At 45.9% G+C, this 15,270-nt stretch overlaps 1 protein-coding gene across 2 annotated transcripts; it reads right to left on the bottom strand.

Moving 5' to 3' along the window:
- Positions 1-712: 712 nt before the first annotated feature.
- On the bottom strand, positions 713-13,039 carry SLC25A38 (solute carrier family 25 member 38). 2 transcript variants are annotated; one of them, XM_006914807.3, is made up of 7 exons: positions 12,350-13,012; positions 6,667-6,788; positions 5,958-6,042; positions 5,071-5,250; positions 4,647-4,815; positions 2,697-2,863; positions 713-1,480 (listed from the first exon to the last, which is right to left on the bottom strand). In XM_006914807.3, the coding sequence occupies exons 1-7, from the start codon at positions 12,419-12,421 to the stop codon at positions 1,358-1,360; spliced, it is 918 nt and encodes a 305-aa protein (XP_006914869.1). In that variant the 5' UTR covers positions 12,422-13,012; the 3' UTR covers positions 713-1,357. The 2 variants fall into 2 exon arrangements, with proteins under 2 accessions (XP_006914869.1, XP_024904720.1); XM_025048952.1 differs by lacking the exon at positions 2,697-2,863 and having other exon boundaries at positions 12,350-13,039.
- Between the last annotated feature and the right edge of the window lie 2,231 nt (positions 13,040-15,270).

Genomic DNA, 15,270 nt, shown 5'->3' with positions numbered 1-15,270 from the left:
CCCACTAGAATGGCTATAATAAATAAAACAGATAATAACAAGTACTGAGGAGGGTGTGGGGAAATCTGAACCCTCAAACATTGCTGCTGGGAATGTAAAATGGCATAACCACTTTGGAAAACACTCTGGTACTTTCTCAAATGGTTAAATAGTTGCCACATGGCCCAGCAATGACATTCCTAGGCAAACACACAAAAGAAATGAAAACATATATCCACACAAACACCTGTACATGAATGTTCACAGTGGCATTATTCATAAGAGCTAAAAAGTGAAAATAATTCAAATACTACTCAGTCAATTGATGAACAAATAATATATGGTATAGACATACAATAGGATATTATTCAGCCATAAAAAAGAACAGTGTTTAATATGCCACATCGTGGATGAACCTCAAAAACATTGTGTACAAAAAGGGTAGATTTATAAAGACAGAAAAGGGAATCAGTGGCTGTCTGGGGCTGAGGCTTGGAATAAGAATTCACTGTAAGTAAGAGATCTAACCAGGGGGCAAATGCGTTCTAAACTGATTTATAGCGATGGTTACACCACTCAGTAAAGTTATTTAAAATCGTTGAATCGTGTATTTGAAATGGATGAATTGATGATAAGTAAATTTTTAGGTTTTAGGACCTATATAGCTCAAGAGCTGGCCACTGTAGACTGTTTTGTTATTTTAAAACAGAGTGATGACACCATTTAGCTTTTCTAAAGTTTTCAAGGATAAAGTGCTTCATTTTATTTATCTGAACTTCAGGTGCAGAAAAATGCTAGAACGACTTAGAGCAGAAACGACAATGGGGCCAGGACCAAAACATTTCATTTGTACAGAGGCGAGGAAGCCACATCCCCCTTTCTTCAGAGCCTCTGAGAGGTTGATTTAGGAACCAATTAAGTAATGACAGCTTTTCTCCCTCATTCTGACATCACTGTCACCTGAGCCTGGTGGCAATGACTCCTCACTCGGCAATTCCAGCCACCCCAGCTGGAGTTCCTCAGCCACCTAGGGCAGCCCACAGCTCCATTCTTTGCCTAAGGACCAGATCCGAAGAGGCACCATAGTGTAGGGGGCGGCTGAAGCAGGGCCACCTGACAGCTCTCTCTCAGGACACGCTTTCAAACAGCCTTGCAGGGGATGCAAGCCCTTCTCCTGTCACCGGTGACTCTTCTTTTGGGAGATTCTGAAGGCTTGAGTCAGGCCCATTCATTCTTTACTTGAACTGGGTGACAGGATGACATATTAGCCTGGCTTTCCAGAATGGACTTCATCTTATTCCAGGATAGTGAGATGAAGTAGCCCTCGGCAGAAACCAGGCAAGGCAACAGATTCCATCTTTTCTCGGTCCCCTCCCAGTCAAGATTTCAGGCCCATCTTGGCCATCATCTCCTCGTAGACTGTCCACGCCATGGCTGCCATCAGAGTCCTGCGGAGGGCCCGGGGGACACCACCCTGGAAGAAGCCACGCAGCCCATAGTCCTATGAGGAAAATGAACGGTAAAACTCAGTTAATTATCAATACAATTACACACCTGGCACAAGAGTGAGGGTCTCTCTCTGTTAGCTCATTTTTGAGTCTTAATTTTTAGACTTTCACAAATAATGTCAAAACTGTGACTAATGGGTCCAAAGAGACAATGACCTTTAAAAAAGCATTTTTTTTTTGGCATAATTGCTAAGCTTTATCTTTTTTAGGCTTGCTCTATCCAGGTGAGTTTCTTAGCTAAAGATCTTCATACAGGGTTGCCGTGTACAGGTGTACAGTACACAGAAGCACCAGGCTCCAAGTGGCAGATGAAATCCAGACCAAGGCCGTCCACTTGCCGAGCCCTGGGCCCTGCCTCCAGGCTGAAGTAAAAAGGTATCTTTTTGAAAATTTGTCTGCCCAGAGGGAGTGTTTCTATTTTGTAATTCACTCTATGTTCCTGGTGGCCATATATAAGAATTAAAGACAAAACACTGCTTGTTCCTCCCTCAAAACCTGGATTAATGTGTTCATTCCTGTTGTTATCATTCCTGCCATTTTCATATATACTGAAGAATATATTTTCAAACTTTATGACTTGAGGTATAGAGAAGAAATCTGGCAACGGAAGCAGAGTGAGAAATCTAATCAGATTCACAAATATTTGTTTATATATAGGGTGAGACAGATTACTTGATGCATATGCTACACGTTTCCTCTGCTACATAGTACGGAAAAATCTAAAGACTTGGGTGATAAATTTACCATGAATAAGAATACACAGTGAGTGATAACAGTACAAGTTTCCAAAGGACCAACTCAATTGGCTTCTAAGTAGAACCTGAGTGCATTTTACATCACTGTCCTCTTTATTTTCAATAATATCATTTGTATGAAAATAAACCCTAAAAACAAAATAATGTGTTTGTGGTTTTTTTCTGACTACATTTCCTCCTGTAGAAACCAGGTAGGCGATTACTTGATGAGATTACTAGGTCCTCCCAGACCAACAGATGAGAATCATCTTAGCAGTGATTCTCTACCTTGGGAATGCACTGGAACTACTGGGGGACTTAAAATACCGATACCCCAGTTTCACCCCCCAGAGATTCTGATATAATCTGCCTAGGTTATGACCCATGAATAGGAATTTTTAAAAGCTTCCCAGGTGATTCTAGAGGGTGAGAGCCTTAACCACAATGAGAACAAATATTTGCTCTATCGCCTTACTTTGAAGATGAATGTCACTGCTTGGCCAATCCACTGAAATTTCACTGGAGAGAGCTGCATGTGAGTTTTGATAACATCTGCAGGCTGAGTTACCAGTGAGGCCAGAATACCAGCAAATATTCCACAGCTAAAATTTACAACAGGAATAAGGGCTGCATCCAATTGGTCTGAAATAGGACAAAGGCAACATTCGGTTATAAATAAATCTCACATTCATCAAATAAATGTCAATGCCAAGTTGCCCACTAATTCTTCCCAAAAGCCAGAAGGGTCTGGATTCAAAGAACGTTAAGAATTAAAAAATGAAAGCTATAACTCATAAATGTAGATGGAATAATTAAGTTAAAAAATTAACCTTTTTACAACCATCATCATAATTGATTCAAGCAAGAATCAATGACTGATGCTAAAACATATGGATGAAAAGAGCAAGATGTTTTATATGGATTTATACAGATTTAAAGTATCTCTCCCAGAGATACCTACCAATTACAAAAAATAAAAATAAAAATAAAAAATGCTATCATACCAAAGTGATAAAAAGTTTAGCAGCACCCACAATGGGTCAAACTGATGCCATGAGCTTCTTGAAGTAAGGCACTGGGGATATAATATCTTATATGGTTCTCTTACTAAAAATGTATAAATGAATCTAGTCACAAGGAAACGTCAGAAACAGCCAGGCTGAGGTTATAAAACTGGTCTATGCTCTTGAGAATAAAAAATAAAAATTGCTACAAAATATACTATTGGGACAATTGGAGAAATTAAAATTATAGATTGGACTATGGATTAAAGAATTGTAGCTATATTAAATATCCTAATTTGATAAGATAGTTCCATGAGGTTGTCTTTGTCCTCAGGAAACACACTGAGGTAGTTAGGAGTAAAGGGGCATCATGTGTGCAATGCACTCTTAAACAATGACACACAGAAAGAAAATAATAAAGGGCTATAGTTATTTGTATTATCCTTGTGGCTTTTTTTTTTTTTTGTAAGTTTAAAATGATTTCTAAATACTAAAACAACTTTTAAAGATGGATTGAGAAATTAAAAATGTATATCCAAGTTTCCTTATTGCCTTAATTTTCTACAGCAAAATAAGGCTGTGCCCTGCATCGTCGCCTCCTGGTGTCTGAGGAGAAGCGGTACATCTTCCAAAGCATCCCAACTGCAGCTGATCGCCACTGCAGCTGGCATTTCAGATTTCCCAATCATTAAATGATCTTGGTTGAGATGCTTTGCTCAAATTATCCATAGATGCCTTATTGAATGTAGGTTCATTCTACAGGACGCGTTTCTATCCATATCTGGCTCTGCTGGGGTGGATGTTCACTGCCCATTGATCTGCCCATGTCTTGTCCAACATGAGATTATTGGTAGGGTGGGCCTGCCAGAATGCCCGAGGGTTAGCACCTCTCTCTCCACCTGAATAGAGGGCTCAAAACCACATTAACTGGGAACACAGTAAGGGAGGTGAAAATGATATTTTTCTTTCAGTTCCTAATCCACTGGCATTTTCCCAATTTGTTGGGTAAGAATCACAACAAGTGCCTCTTGAGAAATACTGACTCTCAGGCCTTACCCCAAAGCTTCTAATTTCGGAGGGCTTAGGTGGGACCCAGAAATCTTAAGATCAGGCAAATTTGGGAAGTAATGTTGCAGGACCAATGTAAAAGTGCTTTATTCCACCCCCATCCTCGACTCCAAAATTAAAGCACTATCAGCACTCTGCCATAATAGGCTATAAACTCAAAAGGGACCATGTCTGCCGTGTCTGCCCCTGCATCCCAGCACTGGCCTCTGCCTGCCACAATGCTCAGGCTCAGTTCCTCAAACTCTAGGAATCTGGAACTGCTAGGAGCAACAAAAAGTCTCATGTCACCGAGAAAATTGTGAGAATGTGTCCTGGGGATATCTCTTCCCCACCCGACCTTCCTTTATCCATACCATGGGGCATGATGCTTTTGGTCTGATTGTAAAACATCAGGTAGATTCCAGAAAAGGGTGCATCACGAAGGAGTGTCACTGTCAGGCCACTGAAGAGGCCTCGGTGCCCCTCGCTGCGATAGATGGTCCTCAGGGCTGCATAGACGCTCGCGTAGCCATACCTCCCGCTCTGCAAAGGAAGCACAGAACCGGTGACTGGCACGGCGGCCCTGGGTTTGAGCACTGAACCAAGCCGACTTCAGGGCAGATGGCAGTACCAGGGCACCGGGGACTCTCGTTCACACGCGGTTTGGCCTGCCTGCACGAATGGGTTCTCGGACCACATCAGCCACCATGTTAGAGTATAAATCCAGAGATGACATCAGTGGCCACCTGACACCAAGAGCCCAGTGCTTCTGTTTACCCAGCCAGCAGTCAAACTCACCTCGTAACGTGTCTTGATCACAGTGATGGGCAACATGCAGACCCCTGCAACTGAGCGAGAACCCACCCCCAGTATGACTGACTCCATGGCCGTGGGGGGGTGGCCGCGCAGCAAGTACTGCTTCAGAGAGTAGAGAGTGCCAAAGTAGATGCCAACGCCAGGGACACACCTCACAATGGACTGTGAAAAAGTCAGAAGAAAGAAATAAAACATCCGCAATGTAAGATCCTATCTTAGCTGGGTTTTCCCAAAAGATGGGCCAGGATTTGCATGCAAGTAATTGACTTAGGTGTGGAGGGAAAAGCAAGCAGCAGGAGAGCGAGGGGGACGGGAGGGAAGGCAGCCACTGAAGGGTGTGTAATGTAACCAGTTACTGCCATGGGCAACTTAATCCCTTTGGGGAACTCTGGGCGTCAGTGTAGGAAATGCCTCAGAGTCATCCCTCTACCTGAGGAGGGGCGTGAGGTCTGAACACCAGCTCTCAGCTTTCACTGGTTACTGGCTACGGAGGGGTTGGGTGAGCAGTAATTCCTAGCACTTCCAAAGTGAGCCTCCTAAGGCCAGAAAAAACCTTTAGGCAAAGAAATGCAAGTGCAGAGGTCTCAGCCCACTTGCCCGGAGAGTAGGAACGAGGAGATGTGGACAGGCAGGGCGCCAGCTGTGTGTGCCCTAGAGACTTTGCATCGCACTAGGGCACATGAATGGAACACCCCCGCCCCAGCCCTCGGAGTTAGCAACAGTATGAGAGGCGGGCAGAAGACCGCGAAGTCCTCCTACCGCTTCCCACGCTCACATTTGCTTAAAGGAGAGGAGGATACTTGAGGCAGATGAGAAATGGCTCGATATTAAAGGAGAAGGTGCAAGAGAAGCTCCAAGAGGCAGCTTACAGGAGACATCCCTTTCCAAAGGCCCAAAAGACTCTCCGTGCGGACCACCTGCAGCAGCAGCGCCAACATCCCTACGCGTCTGGCCCTAAGGGCAGACAAAATAAAGGAGGGGAAGAAACAGTGTCCTAGACCGCAACATAAAAGAATACCCTGCTCAAGGACTTCTCTGCATGGACTCTTTTCTAGAGCCCTTAAGAATCTCTATAATGTTTCCTGGAATCTTGGAGGGGCTGTGTGTTCATGACTTGACGTTTAGACAATTATCCTCCCATTCATACTACAAGCAATAGGATAACCTTTCATTTTACATCTTTCTGTTTTACATATATTTTGTATACTTCTCACAGTGCTGAACCCAATATGGGGGCACAAGAGACAATACTTACATTATTTCCAGAAAACCACCCACTATTCGTACCAGGCAGCACAGTTATGCCATTACAGGCTGGCACGATAAAACGCAAATGTCACTGAGGCAGACCCCAGGAAGCTGCTCAGGGAAGGACCCCGTTTAATTAACAAGAAATGTCAAACACAAAAAATACTCACAGAAAAGAATATGCACAAAACCCAATGAAAGTTAGGCATGCCTGTTTCTATTAGCGCATCCAACAGAATGAAAGTTGACTTAACTGAGTAAAGATACCCCTGTGTCTGTGAGAAGTTGCTGAAACCACTTCTTCAGTGAAGCTGGGGAAGCAGACCTTACCCAGGGGCCGAGGGCTGGAGAGTTTGCAGGCGCGTTTTGAGGAGATCCAGGGGCTGGAAAAGGAGGGTAGAGCAGGTCCCACTGATGGAGCCACACAGGAAAGCTTTCATCGCCGGATGCAACTGCAAGATAAGAGAACACCTATCAGCAGCTCTGCCACAGCAAGCCTCACCTCTGTAAGGCTGGCTCTCTTGGAAACTCACCTTGTGTTATCTTCACACTTTAGAGAAGGGAGAGGCGTAGCCAGGAATGAACAGCGCTGGATGCTGTTGAGAACACAGCACACTGCAAGAGGTAGCGCTGGGACTTAGTACTGATACGACTTTGCTCCTACTGAGCAACATATTTATTTTGATCTGTGAATTATGCCACCAGCCACGCCTCCCTATTTGTCCTGACAATAAAAGTTATTGGCCATCTACCTTCGTATAAGCAAAATCAATTGAACACAGTGTTTAACTGAACTGGTTTCCAGGTTCCCACAGCTACAGAACCTACAGCTAGTTACAGGACCAAGGCAAAGGAAATGAAAACCTTAAGCTCAGCCACAATTACAACATGTGCCATTTCCGGTAAAACCTATGAATTTCCTTAAGGGAAAACTTTCCCTTTGTCTAACACCCACCCAGCTTGCTGGGACCTAAGCAGCTCAGAGAGGGCAGCACAGACCAGTGGCCACTCTTGGGTTTGCTGGCTCCTCTTTAAGCCAGGACGGTCACACACACTGGCAGATCCAGACACCACCCTGATGGGCAGGACTCCCTCCCAGACTAAACGTCCTTCCCCCAGGCAGAGCCCTCACAGCAGGCCCCAGGATCCAGCCTCCAGCACATGAGGCCCTGAAAAGGCACTTTAAAAAAATCCAATTAGGAAAGAAAGCCCTCTACTCCAAAGGAAGCCCCTGGCGAGCTCCATCCAAAAAGATCTTCTCTCCCCTTATTATTTTTCAAAAAAATTTCCCCTCATTATTTTTAAATGAATGGCATACTGTTGTCCTAAAACACTATTAAGACGAATATGAAGTTGCCTGTATACACATAACATAGCCAAAATGTTTGTAATCCACGGTATTTATTTTCCAGAAGAGGGATCATTCCATATTCCACCAAATGAACAAGTCTCAAATTATAACTGGAATTACTTAAAAGACTGTTTAGAGAAAGGACTAGCTAAGTTCAGACAGTAAACGCTAGAGCTTATAAGCAGGTTCGAATAGCTTGTAAAATTACCAGAGTGGTAGAACTGCTAAGACAACAAGAGAAACCGAGCAAAATGCGCACGCTCAGTCAACAGTTCACACACTGGCCTCTTCAATCCACACTGCTGCTCACACATATTCCCATGAGGTTTGTGTATCTCGGCCTCGTCGTACACTCTGTGGCATCAATGAGCCATTCTTCCCTGCGTACTCAGCCTCTTCCTTCCACTGGCATCTTCTCCCTTGCCTGGAAATAAGCTTGAAAGCCCCCCTATCTTTCGAGCTGCGTCTTGGCCAGTCACTCCTCGGCACTGTCACCCCTCCCCACCCCCCTTTGCCACCCAGCTCACGCTTCTCCACTGAAGCTGCCCTCTGTGCTCTCCAAGGACCTGCCACATCCCAGGACCCTTTTCTCATCCTTACGCTTCTCTTACTTGGCCTCTCTGGTGCATTTGAAATGGCTGACCGCCTCGCCACTCACTTTTGGGGTTCTCTCTCCTCCTCCGGCTGCCTTTCTAGGTCTCCTTCCCTCTGCCTGCCTGCAGATGTTGCTGTTCCTCTTATCTCCTCCGGCTACAGCCTCTCTGGGCAACCTCACCCGACCCACACCCACCCCTCACGCACACGTGCCGGCAACTCCCACCCACATCCATCGCCAGCCCGTGCAGCCCCTCTCCAGACTGCTATTCCCACGCCTCCCCCACCTCCCACGGACACACACACATCCCAAACTCGACACCTAAAATGGAAACTCAGTCAGCACTTCTGCACACGCCCGCCCCTCCTCTGATCCAGTGGGAAATCTGGGAGATGCATAAGACTCCTCAGTCTGTCTATCTAGTGCTTCATTCTAGTGCTACCAAGTCCTGCTGGTGATAACTTCAAGTCTTCCCAGAGCCGGCCCCCCAACAATCCATCCTAGTGGCCTCTTCAGCAGTCTGCAGCCTCCCTCCACTGTGCTCCCAGCAGGACTGAGGGAGGCCTCTCTACACACGCCTCAAAACCTCATAACACTGTTAAGAGCTAGGTATTTAAACCCATTTTACCGATGATATGGGATCTCACAGAGGTCACAAATGTGCCATAAGTCACAGGGTTTGAAGCCATTGGCCAGGACTCAAAGTTCATGTTCTTTTCACCACACCCCGAATCTGGCGTGAAAACTCAGGACACTTCAAAGCTGCTCGGCAGTGGTCCCCTGCGGACGCCCCGGGCTCCTCGAGATGCTGCTTTCCTCAGGGTTCAGGGATTTCCTCCCCCTTCTCTCCCTGAACCCGCTCTCGCGCCCCTTCACCCACTGCCACGGCTTCAGGCCCTGCCCTTCTCTCCACACTGGAACCTCTCTCCAGAGCTCCTGACCCTTGTATCCAGTCACACAGATGTCCCACAGGCACGTTGGACATTTCCAAACCTGAACTCATCTCTCTCCCTCACCCCCAATCTGCTCCTCCTCCAAGAGTCCCATCCCAGAGAATGCCCTGTCATTTATCTAGCCAGCTGTCCCAGCCAGAAACCTGGGCGGTACCCCTGACTCAGCCTCCAATGCACTTTCTCATTCTACCTCCTACAAGTTCTCAAATTTACCCCTGTCACCCTAGCTCAGAGCCCCATTATCCTGGGTGACTGCCACCACCTCATCTCTTTGATTCCTTTAATCCAGGAGTCCCCAACCCCTGGGCCAAGGACAGGTATGGGTCTTTGGCCTGTTAGGAAATGGGCCACGGAGCAGGAGGTGAGCCATGGGCGAGCAAAGCTTTGTGTGTATCTGCAGCCGCTCCCCAGCACTAGCATCACTGCCTCAGCTCCACCTGAGATCATCAGGCATTAGATTCCCATAGGAGCACCAGTCCCTGGTGCCACAAAAGTTGGGGGACACTGCTTTAATCCATTCTCTACCCTGCAGCCAGAGTCATCTTTTAAAACTGTGATCTGACCACACTGCTTCCAAGTACAAATACCTTCAGTGAGATACTTGAATTAAAACTTAAAAACAAAACAATACCCTTTAATTGTTTCATGTTCTTCCCAAGATAAAGTCCAGACTGCTAACTTCCAAGGTCTTTCATGAATCACCATGGCCCTGCCTTATCTTCTAGGTCTGTGCTCTCAGCCTCCGTCTTACATGCTCAGGGATTTTAATGGACTCTCCTCTTCATCCCTTGAAAACTCTGCCCTACCTCCTCCCACGTCTAATTAATCCTCCAGGGCTTCTGCTTAGACCTTACCAGCTCTGGGAAAACCCGCCCTCAGTGCTTCCACCACACCTGAGCCCATCTCCCTTATGACTGAGGGTCCAGGACAGGAGAGGCCACAACTCCTGCTTATGGAGTTCATGGTGGTATCTCGAATACTGACCACGAAGCCCGGTGCACAGTAGGCGCTCAACTGTCAAGAATCAATCAGCTAACAGGAAATCAACACATGGCTCTCCCTTGACCACAAACCCACAGGTTAAAGCTGGGGGGCCCTGTATGCCCCATCCCCCTGGCTCCCTGCAGCCCTTTGCTCTAGCAAGGCTACAGGAATGACCTGTAGGTACAGCTTCTGAGCAGTTCTCCCAGGTGCTGCTTCCCCAATGCTCATAAGTATCATTATGAAATTTGTTTTGCTGCTCTTTGCTCTGCTCGCTCTGCGCTCTCTCTCGCTCTCTCTCTCTCTCTCTTTCTCTCTCTCTCTCTCTCTCTCTCTCTCTCTCTCTCTCTCTCTCTCTCTCTCGCTCACACACACACCCTCCTCCATTGTAGGAACCATCTTCTTTGTCTTTATTTTCACTGTGCAGTGCTTAAACATAATAGTGGCTCAACAAATATTTGCTGAGCAAATTACTAGTGTCCACACTTTTTAAACTTTATAATTTTCCAGGTCCATTAGCACACAGCAAATGCTAAATATATACTATGTCAATGTAAGAATGTCCAAACCCGTATAGAATTTTTATAAGAATTTGGGCCAAATGGATGACAACTGCCAGGAAACAAGATTTCAGATGCTCTGGAGAATGACAGTTTTGTGCTTTATTTTCTGCATTTGGAATTCAGTAAGGAAGTAAGGAAGATTACATGAAGATGGGAGAGAGCAAGGTGGGAATTGGATTACAGGAGAGTCAACAGGATTATGTTCTCTCTTGAAGGTGGTCATTTCAAAGGTGTGCTAACCTAGATACACAAAAACAATGGGTAGGGCTCGCTTAAGTCAGATAAAACTTTTACTAAAAAAAGTTCAAAGTGCATGACTGACTACCTACCATGACCTGCCCAGTTAGGAATTTATGATCAAATCACCCCGTGAAAATAACCGTGAGGTTATTTTCCATAGAAACCCTTTTTTCGTCCACAACTAGCAATATAGATTAACCTCTAATTGTTAAAAAAAAAAAAAAAAAGCGATATAATTGTTCAAAAATTACACTTTTCATTTCGAATAATCTTAAAACATTGTCAGTGGTGAATGGCACATCTTTTGAGGGCACATTAGATTTTCTAAAGAGCCCAAAGTTATTTAAGGTAAATAAAATGAGTAAACCAGCTTTTTTTTTTTTTTTTGAGGGGTGGGTGGGGCAAAGACAACCAAACAATACTACACAGGTATACAAAGGCATTAACTAGCACTTTAATAGTTAGCAAACAGCTTCTCCAAGCAATTCCCACGTTCCTTTAAAAAAATAAATTGTAAATCCAATTCAGATCTCGAGACCAGAGCTGGAGGACCCAGAAAGAGACAACGGTAAGCACGTTTTCAAAGACGTAAACGTAAATCTGCCATCGCCTTTTATTATGGAGGAAAAAAAAAATCCGCACCCCGTTCACTGCGAACGGGGCTCCAAAGCAATACTTCAGAGGGAGAGGGCCTGGGGCCTGGGGCCGCAGGCCCCCCCAGGCCAAGGACAGGCCGCACTCTCGCCTCCACCCACTATCAGCGGCAACACAGCGCCGCAGTCCTCAGGGACGTCCCCGCCCAGCCCCGCCTTCATCCATGGTGGCCCGGCGACAGCCAATCCAGACGCGTCGCAGCCCCGCCGACCGCACCTGACTCCTCGCAGGCTGCCGCTGGCGATACAAAGGTGACCACTCTCCCCGCTCCGAGCGATCCCAGCTTCCTCGGTCTGGCGACATCACCGGACCTTGAGATGGCCCAGGTATCTAGATGCCCAGGAGTCTTCTCACCTCTGCCACTTAAGGCATCCAACTCTAAGCAACGCCCAGCAGCGATCGCATCTCTTTCTCGGCCTCGCGGGCACATTTCCCCGAAACCCTCCAAGGCCCCGGCAATTCCACCCATCTCTAACGGATACCACTGCGGCAGCGCGACCTTTGCACTGCCGTCCCAAGCGAAGGATGCGCTGCGATCCTCTCCTCCCTCTTCCCTGTCATCTGTCCCAACCAGTCCCCAACTCTGCGCGTGTCTGGGGCGCGAAAAAAGGCTCCCCCCGGGCCGCCTCCCCGAGCCGGCGGCCTAGAATCCTGCCTTCCCGTCCCCGCAGTTTACCATAAGCGTTTCCACCCTGTCTCCGACATCTTGGGGTTGCAGCAGCGCGGCGGGGCGTGACTTCTGAATCATTGCAGGAGGCCTGCGAGCGCACTGGGAGCTCGGGCGAGCGCACTGGGAGCTCGGGCTCGGCCCCGGCAACCTCGGAAGAGAAGACAACGCGATGGCTGTAGCCGGGCGACGCCTTCCAAGCCGGGGCTCTCCACCGTCTGTGCCCGCTGGTGACTGGGACCTGCGCGTCCCGGGGCTGCGAGTGCACCGCCCGCGCGTGGCTCGGGGGTGCCGCACGATCCTGCGCCCGGGAACGACTTGCGGCTCTTCACCTGCTCGGCGGACACCGCGGCTCAGCGGTCCGGCTCATCCTGCGCGGCCACAAGCTTCAGGACCTGAAGCGATTAGGCTGAGTGGAGCCGGGGGTGGAGAAAGCCGAAGGAACTGGATAGAACTGTGTGAATTAGCTTCCGGGGTCGGACGCTCGCCTCCAGCTGGTCCGGGTGTGCTCTTCGGTGCCCTCTCGTGAAAATATCCGGAACTGCAGGTTCCGCGTTTTTCCTGAGCTCAGAGCTTCGTTGGCACTTTATCGGGCGATTTTGGTTTTTGGGGGGGATACGTCGAGTTAGGTAGCCAGCAGCTATTGTGGCTATTCAGCACTTAAAATGTGGCTATTGTGACTGAAGAACAATTTTTTTATTTGATTTCATTTTAATTGGTTTATATTAACAACTGAAGCCATGTGAAATATTTTTCTGTTAAACATGTCTTTATTGTTTTGGCCGACATACATTTCCCTTCAGATGCTGAAAAGTTAACATCAGAATTGACATGTGCTGTAATGTTATCCACATAGCCCAGTTTTAAGATGTGTATTAGTAAGGCAAAATAACTCCTTAACGATTTTGATAGTTTTACATGTTGAAATGATATTTTGGATTTTTGTTTTAGGTGAAATATATTATTGAAGTTACTTTTACCCCTTTCTTTTTACTTTTTAAATATGGCTACTAGAATACTTAAAATTACACCTGTGGCTCGCACTGCTTTCCTATTGGACTGTGCTGGTCCATCTAGATATAATGATTTTATATCTGAGAACCTCGACTCTGTCAATGACCTTTTTGACCTCCCAACTTCCCTTTATTCTTCTCTGGCCTGATCCACTGAAGAGAATTGCTGCTGGGATCCTGACGCTCCTGTTGAAAAAGGCAGACGTACACCTTCAGTGGCTGTAGTTATCTGCAGAATAAATTCCAGACTTTTCATAGTGACAGCCTTCATTACTTTCCACCATTCATTCTTCACCCGGGATATCCAGGTCAGGGAAGAAAAACTGGTGATTCCGGGAGCAAGATGCTAATTTTTAAGGCTTTACTCTTATGCTACTGAGGCACAAGGAACAGACAAGAAAGTGGACTCTCTATACCCAGAGGGGATTAAGCAAAGCATATCTATATCTATATCTAGGTATCTATATCTAGGTATCTATATCTATATCTAGGTATTTATATCAATATCTATATCTAGGTATCTAGGTATCTATATCTATATCTAGGTATCTATATCTATATCTATTTACTCTAGAGGTATCTATATCTATATCTATATCTAGGTATCTATATCTATACCTAGGTATCTATATCTATATCTATATCTCTATATCTAGGTATCTAGGTATCTATATCTATATCTAAGTAAAGATCTATTTACTTAGATAAGTAAATAGATCTATTTACTTAGATATAGATATAGATACCTAGATATAGAGATATAGATATATATACACACACACAAACCAGTTAGATTTAGATATAGATACAGATATAGATACAGATCTAGACATAGATACCTAGATACCTAGATATAGATATAGATATAGATATAGATACCTAGATATAGATATAGATACCTAGATACCTAGATATAGAGATATAGATATATATATACACACACACAAACCTAACTGGTTATTCTTGAGTACTTTGCTACCCCTTGTCTTAAGCTGCAAGGCTCATTTTCTTTGTGCAATGTTGATGACTAAGTGAAACTTCTTAAGGGAAGACCTACTTTTACCGCCCCACCCCCACACCAGCAAGGGTCCTATATCAATAACGAATTGGTGTATTTTAGAGGCTGCTCTCCGGCACTCTCGAGGTGGGGGCAGAGGTGAGACCTAGACTGAAAGCTTGCTGCCCCTTGCTCCACCTTCAGTGCGTATGTTGGCTTGGCTCTCCACTCAGAAGAAATGGTTGGCTTTCAAGGGCAGTTGGCACCACCAGGTTTTCTTCCTCTGTATCTTGTCCTGCCACACTCACAATCCTGGAGCTTAGAGTCCCCTCATCCCCTCCGACCCTCCCATGTTCTTGGGGATGTGAAAAGAGCATCACCCATCAGTAGATGAGTGAAAGTTTGGAGCAGTAGTTTCTTCATGGCAGAGCTTGGAGGAGTGAATTCAAAAATAAAAGGGAAACTATCTGGTGAAAACATTGTGTGTGACTTTAGTTCAGAACGAGTTCGTTAATGTCAGGTAAGGCCTCCCTGACCTGCTTGCAACTAGTAGAAGGTGATTTCGCTTTTATAACCTAACTCTTTCCAAGTTACACGTTGGGTCCCTCAAACCCAATCTGGCCTTCCTTTTTTCTTTTTTTCTGGTTTAGATATTAAGATTGTATGATGCTTTCCCATCTGAGTGGCTGTAGACACTGTCCAAGAAGTACATATATATCGATTTAGATACATGACCCCCTCTTAAAACTTTATTCACAACAACCTTTGACATCTGTGGGTTTCCACCATCCAGGAAGGAAAGGGCTGAAATAAACATGGGAAGCTGAGAACAAACGGGAGTGGTAGAATCTGCTTCAAAGGAAGTTTTGGTTTCCTGCTTCCGGGCAGGAGGAGATGAGCCTCACAGGGCCATGCACCTG

The sequence above is a fragment of the Pteropus alecto genome, unplaced genomic scaffold, assembly GCF_000325575.1.
Source record: "Pteropus alecto unplaced genomic scaffold, ASM32557v1 scaffold156, whole genome shotgun sequence".
NCBI lineage: Eukaryota > Metazoa > Chordata > Mammalia > Chiroptera > Pteropodidae > Pteropus > Pteropus alecto.
The sequence above is the reverse complement of the archived record's forward strand: the minus strand, read 5'-3'. Positions and strand labels throughout refer to the sequence as shown.

What these genes read in the sequence shown, in the direction of transcription:
- SLC25A38 (XM_006914807.3), bottom strand. Translation starts at nt 12,421, where the DNA reads ATGATTCAGAAGTCACGCCCCGCCGCGCTGCTGCAACCCCAAGATGTC. An exon ending in ACAGGGTGGAAACGCTTATG is followed by an intron (nt 6,789 to 12,349) that starts GTAAACTGCGGG and finishes CTTATCTTGCAG; the next exon opens with TTGCATCCGGCGATGAAAGC. An exon ending in TTTGGAAAGGGATGTCTCCT is followed by an intron (nt 5,251 to 5,957) that starts GTAAGCTGCCTC and finishes ACTTTTTCACAG; the next exon opens with TCCATTGTGAGGTGTGTCCC.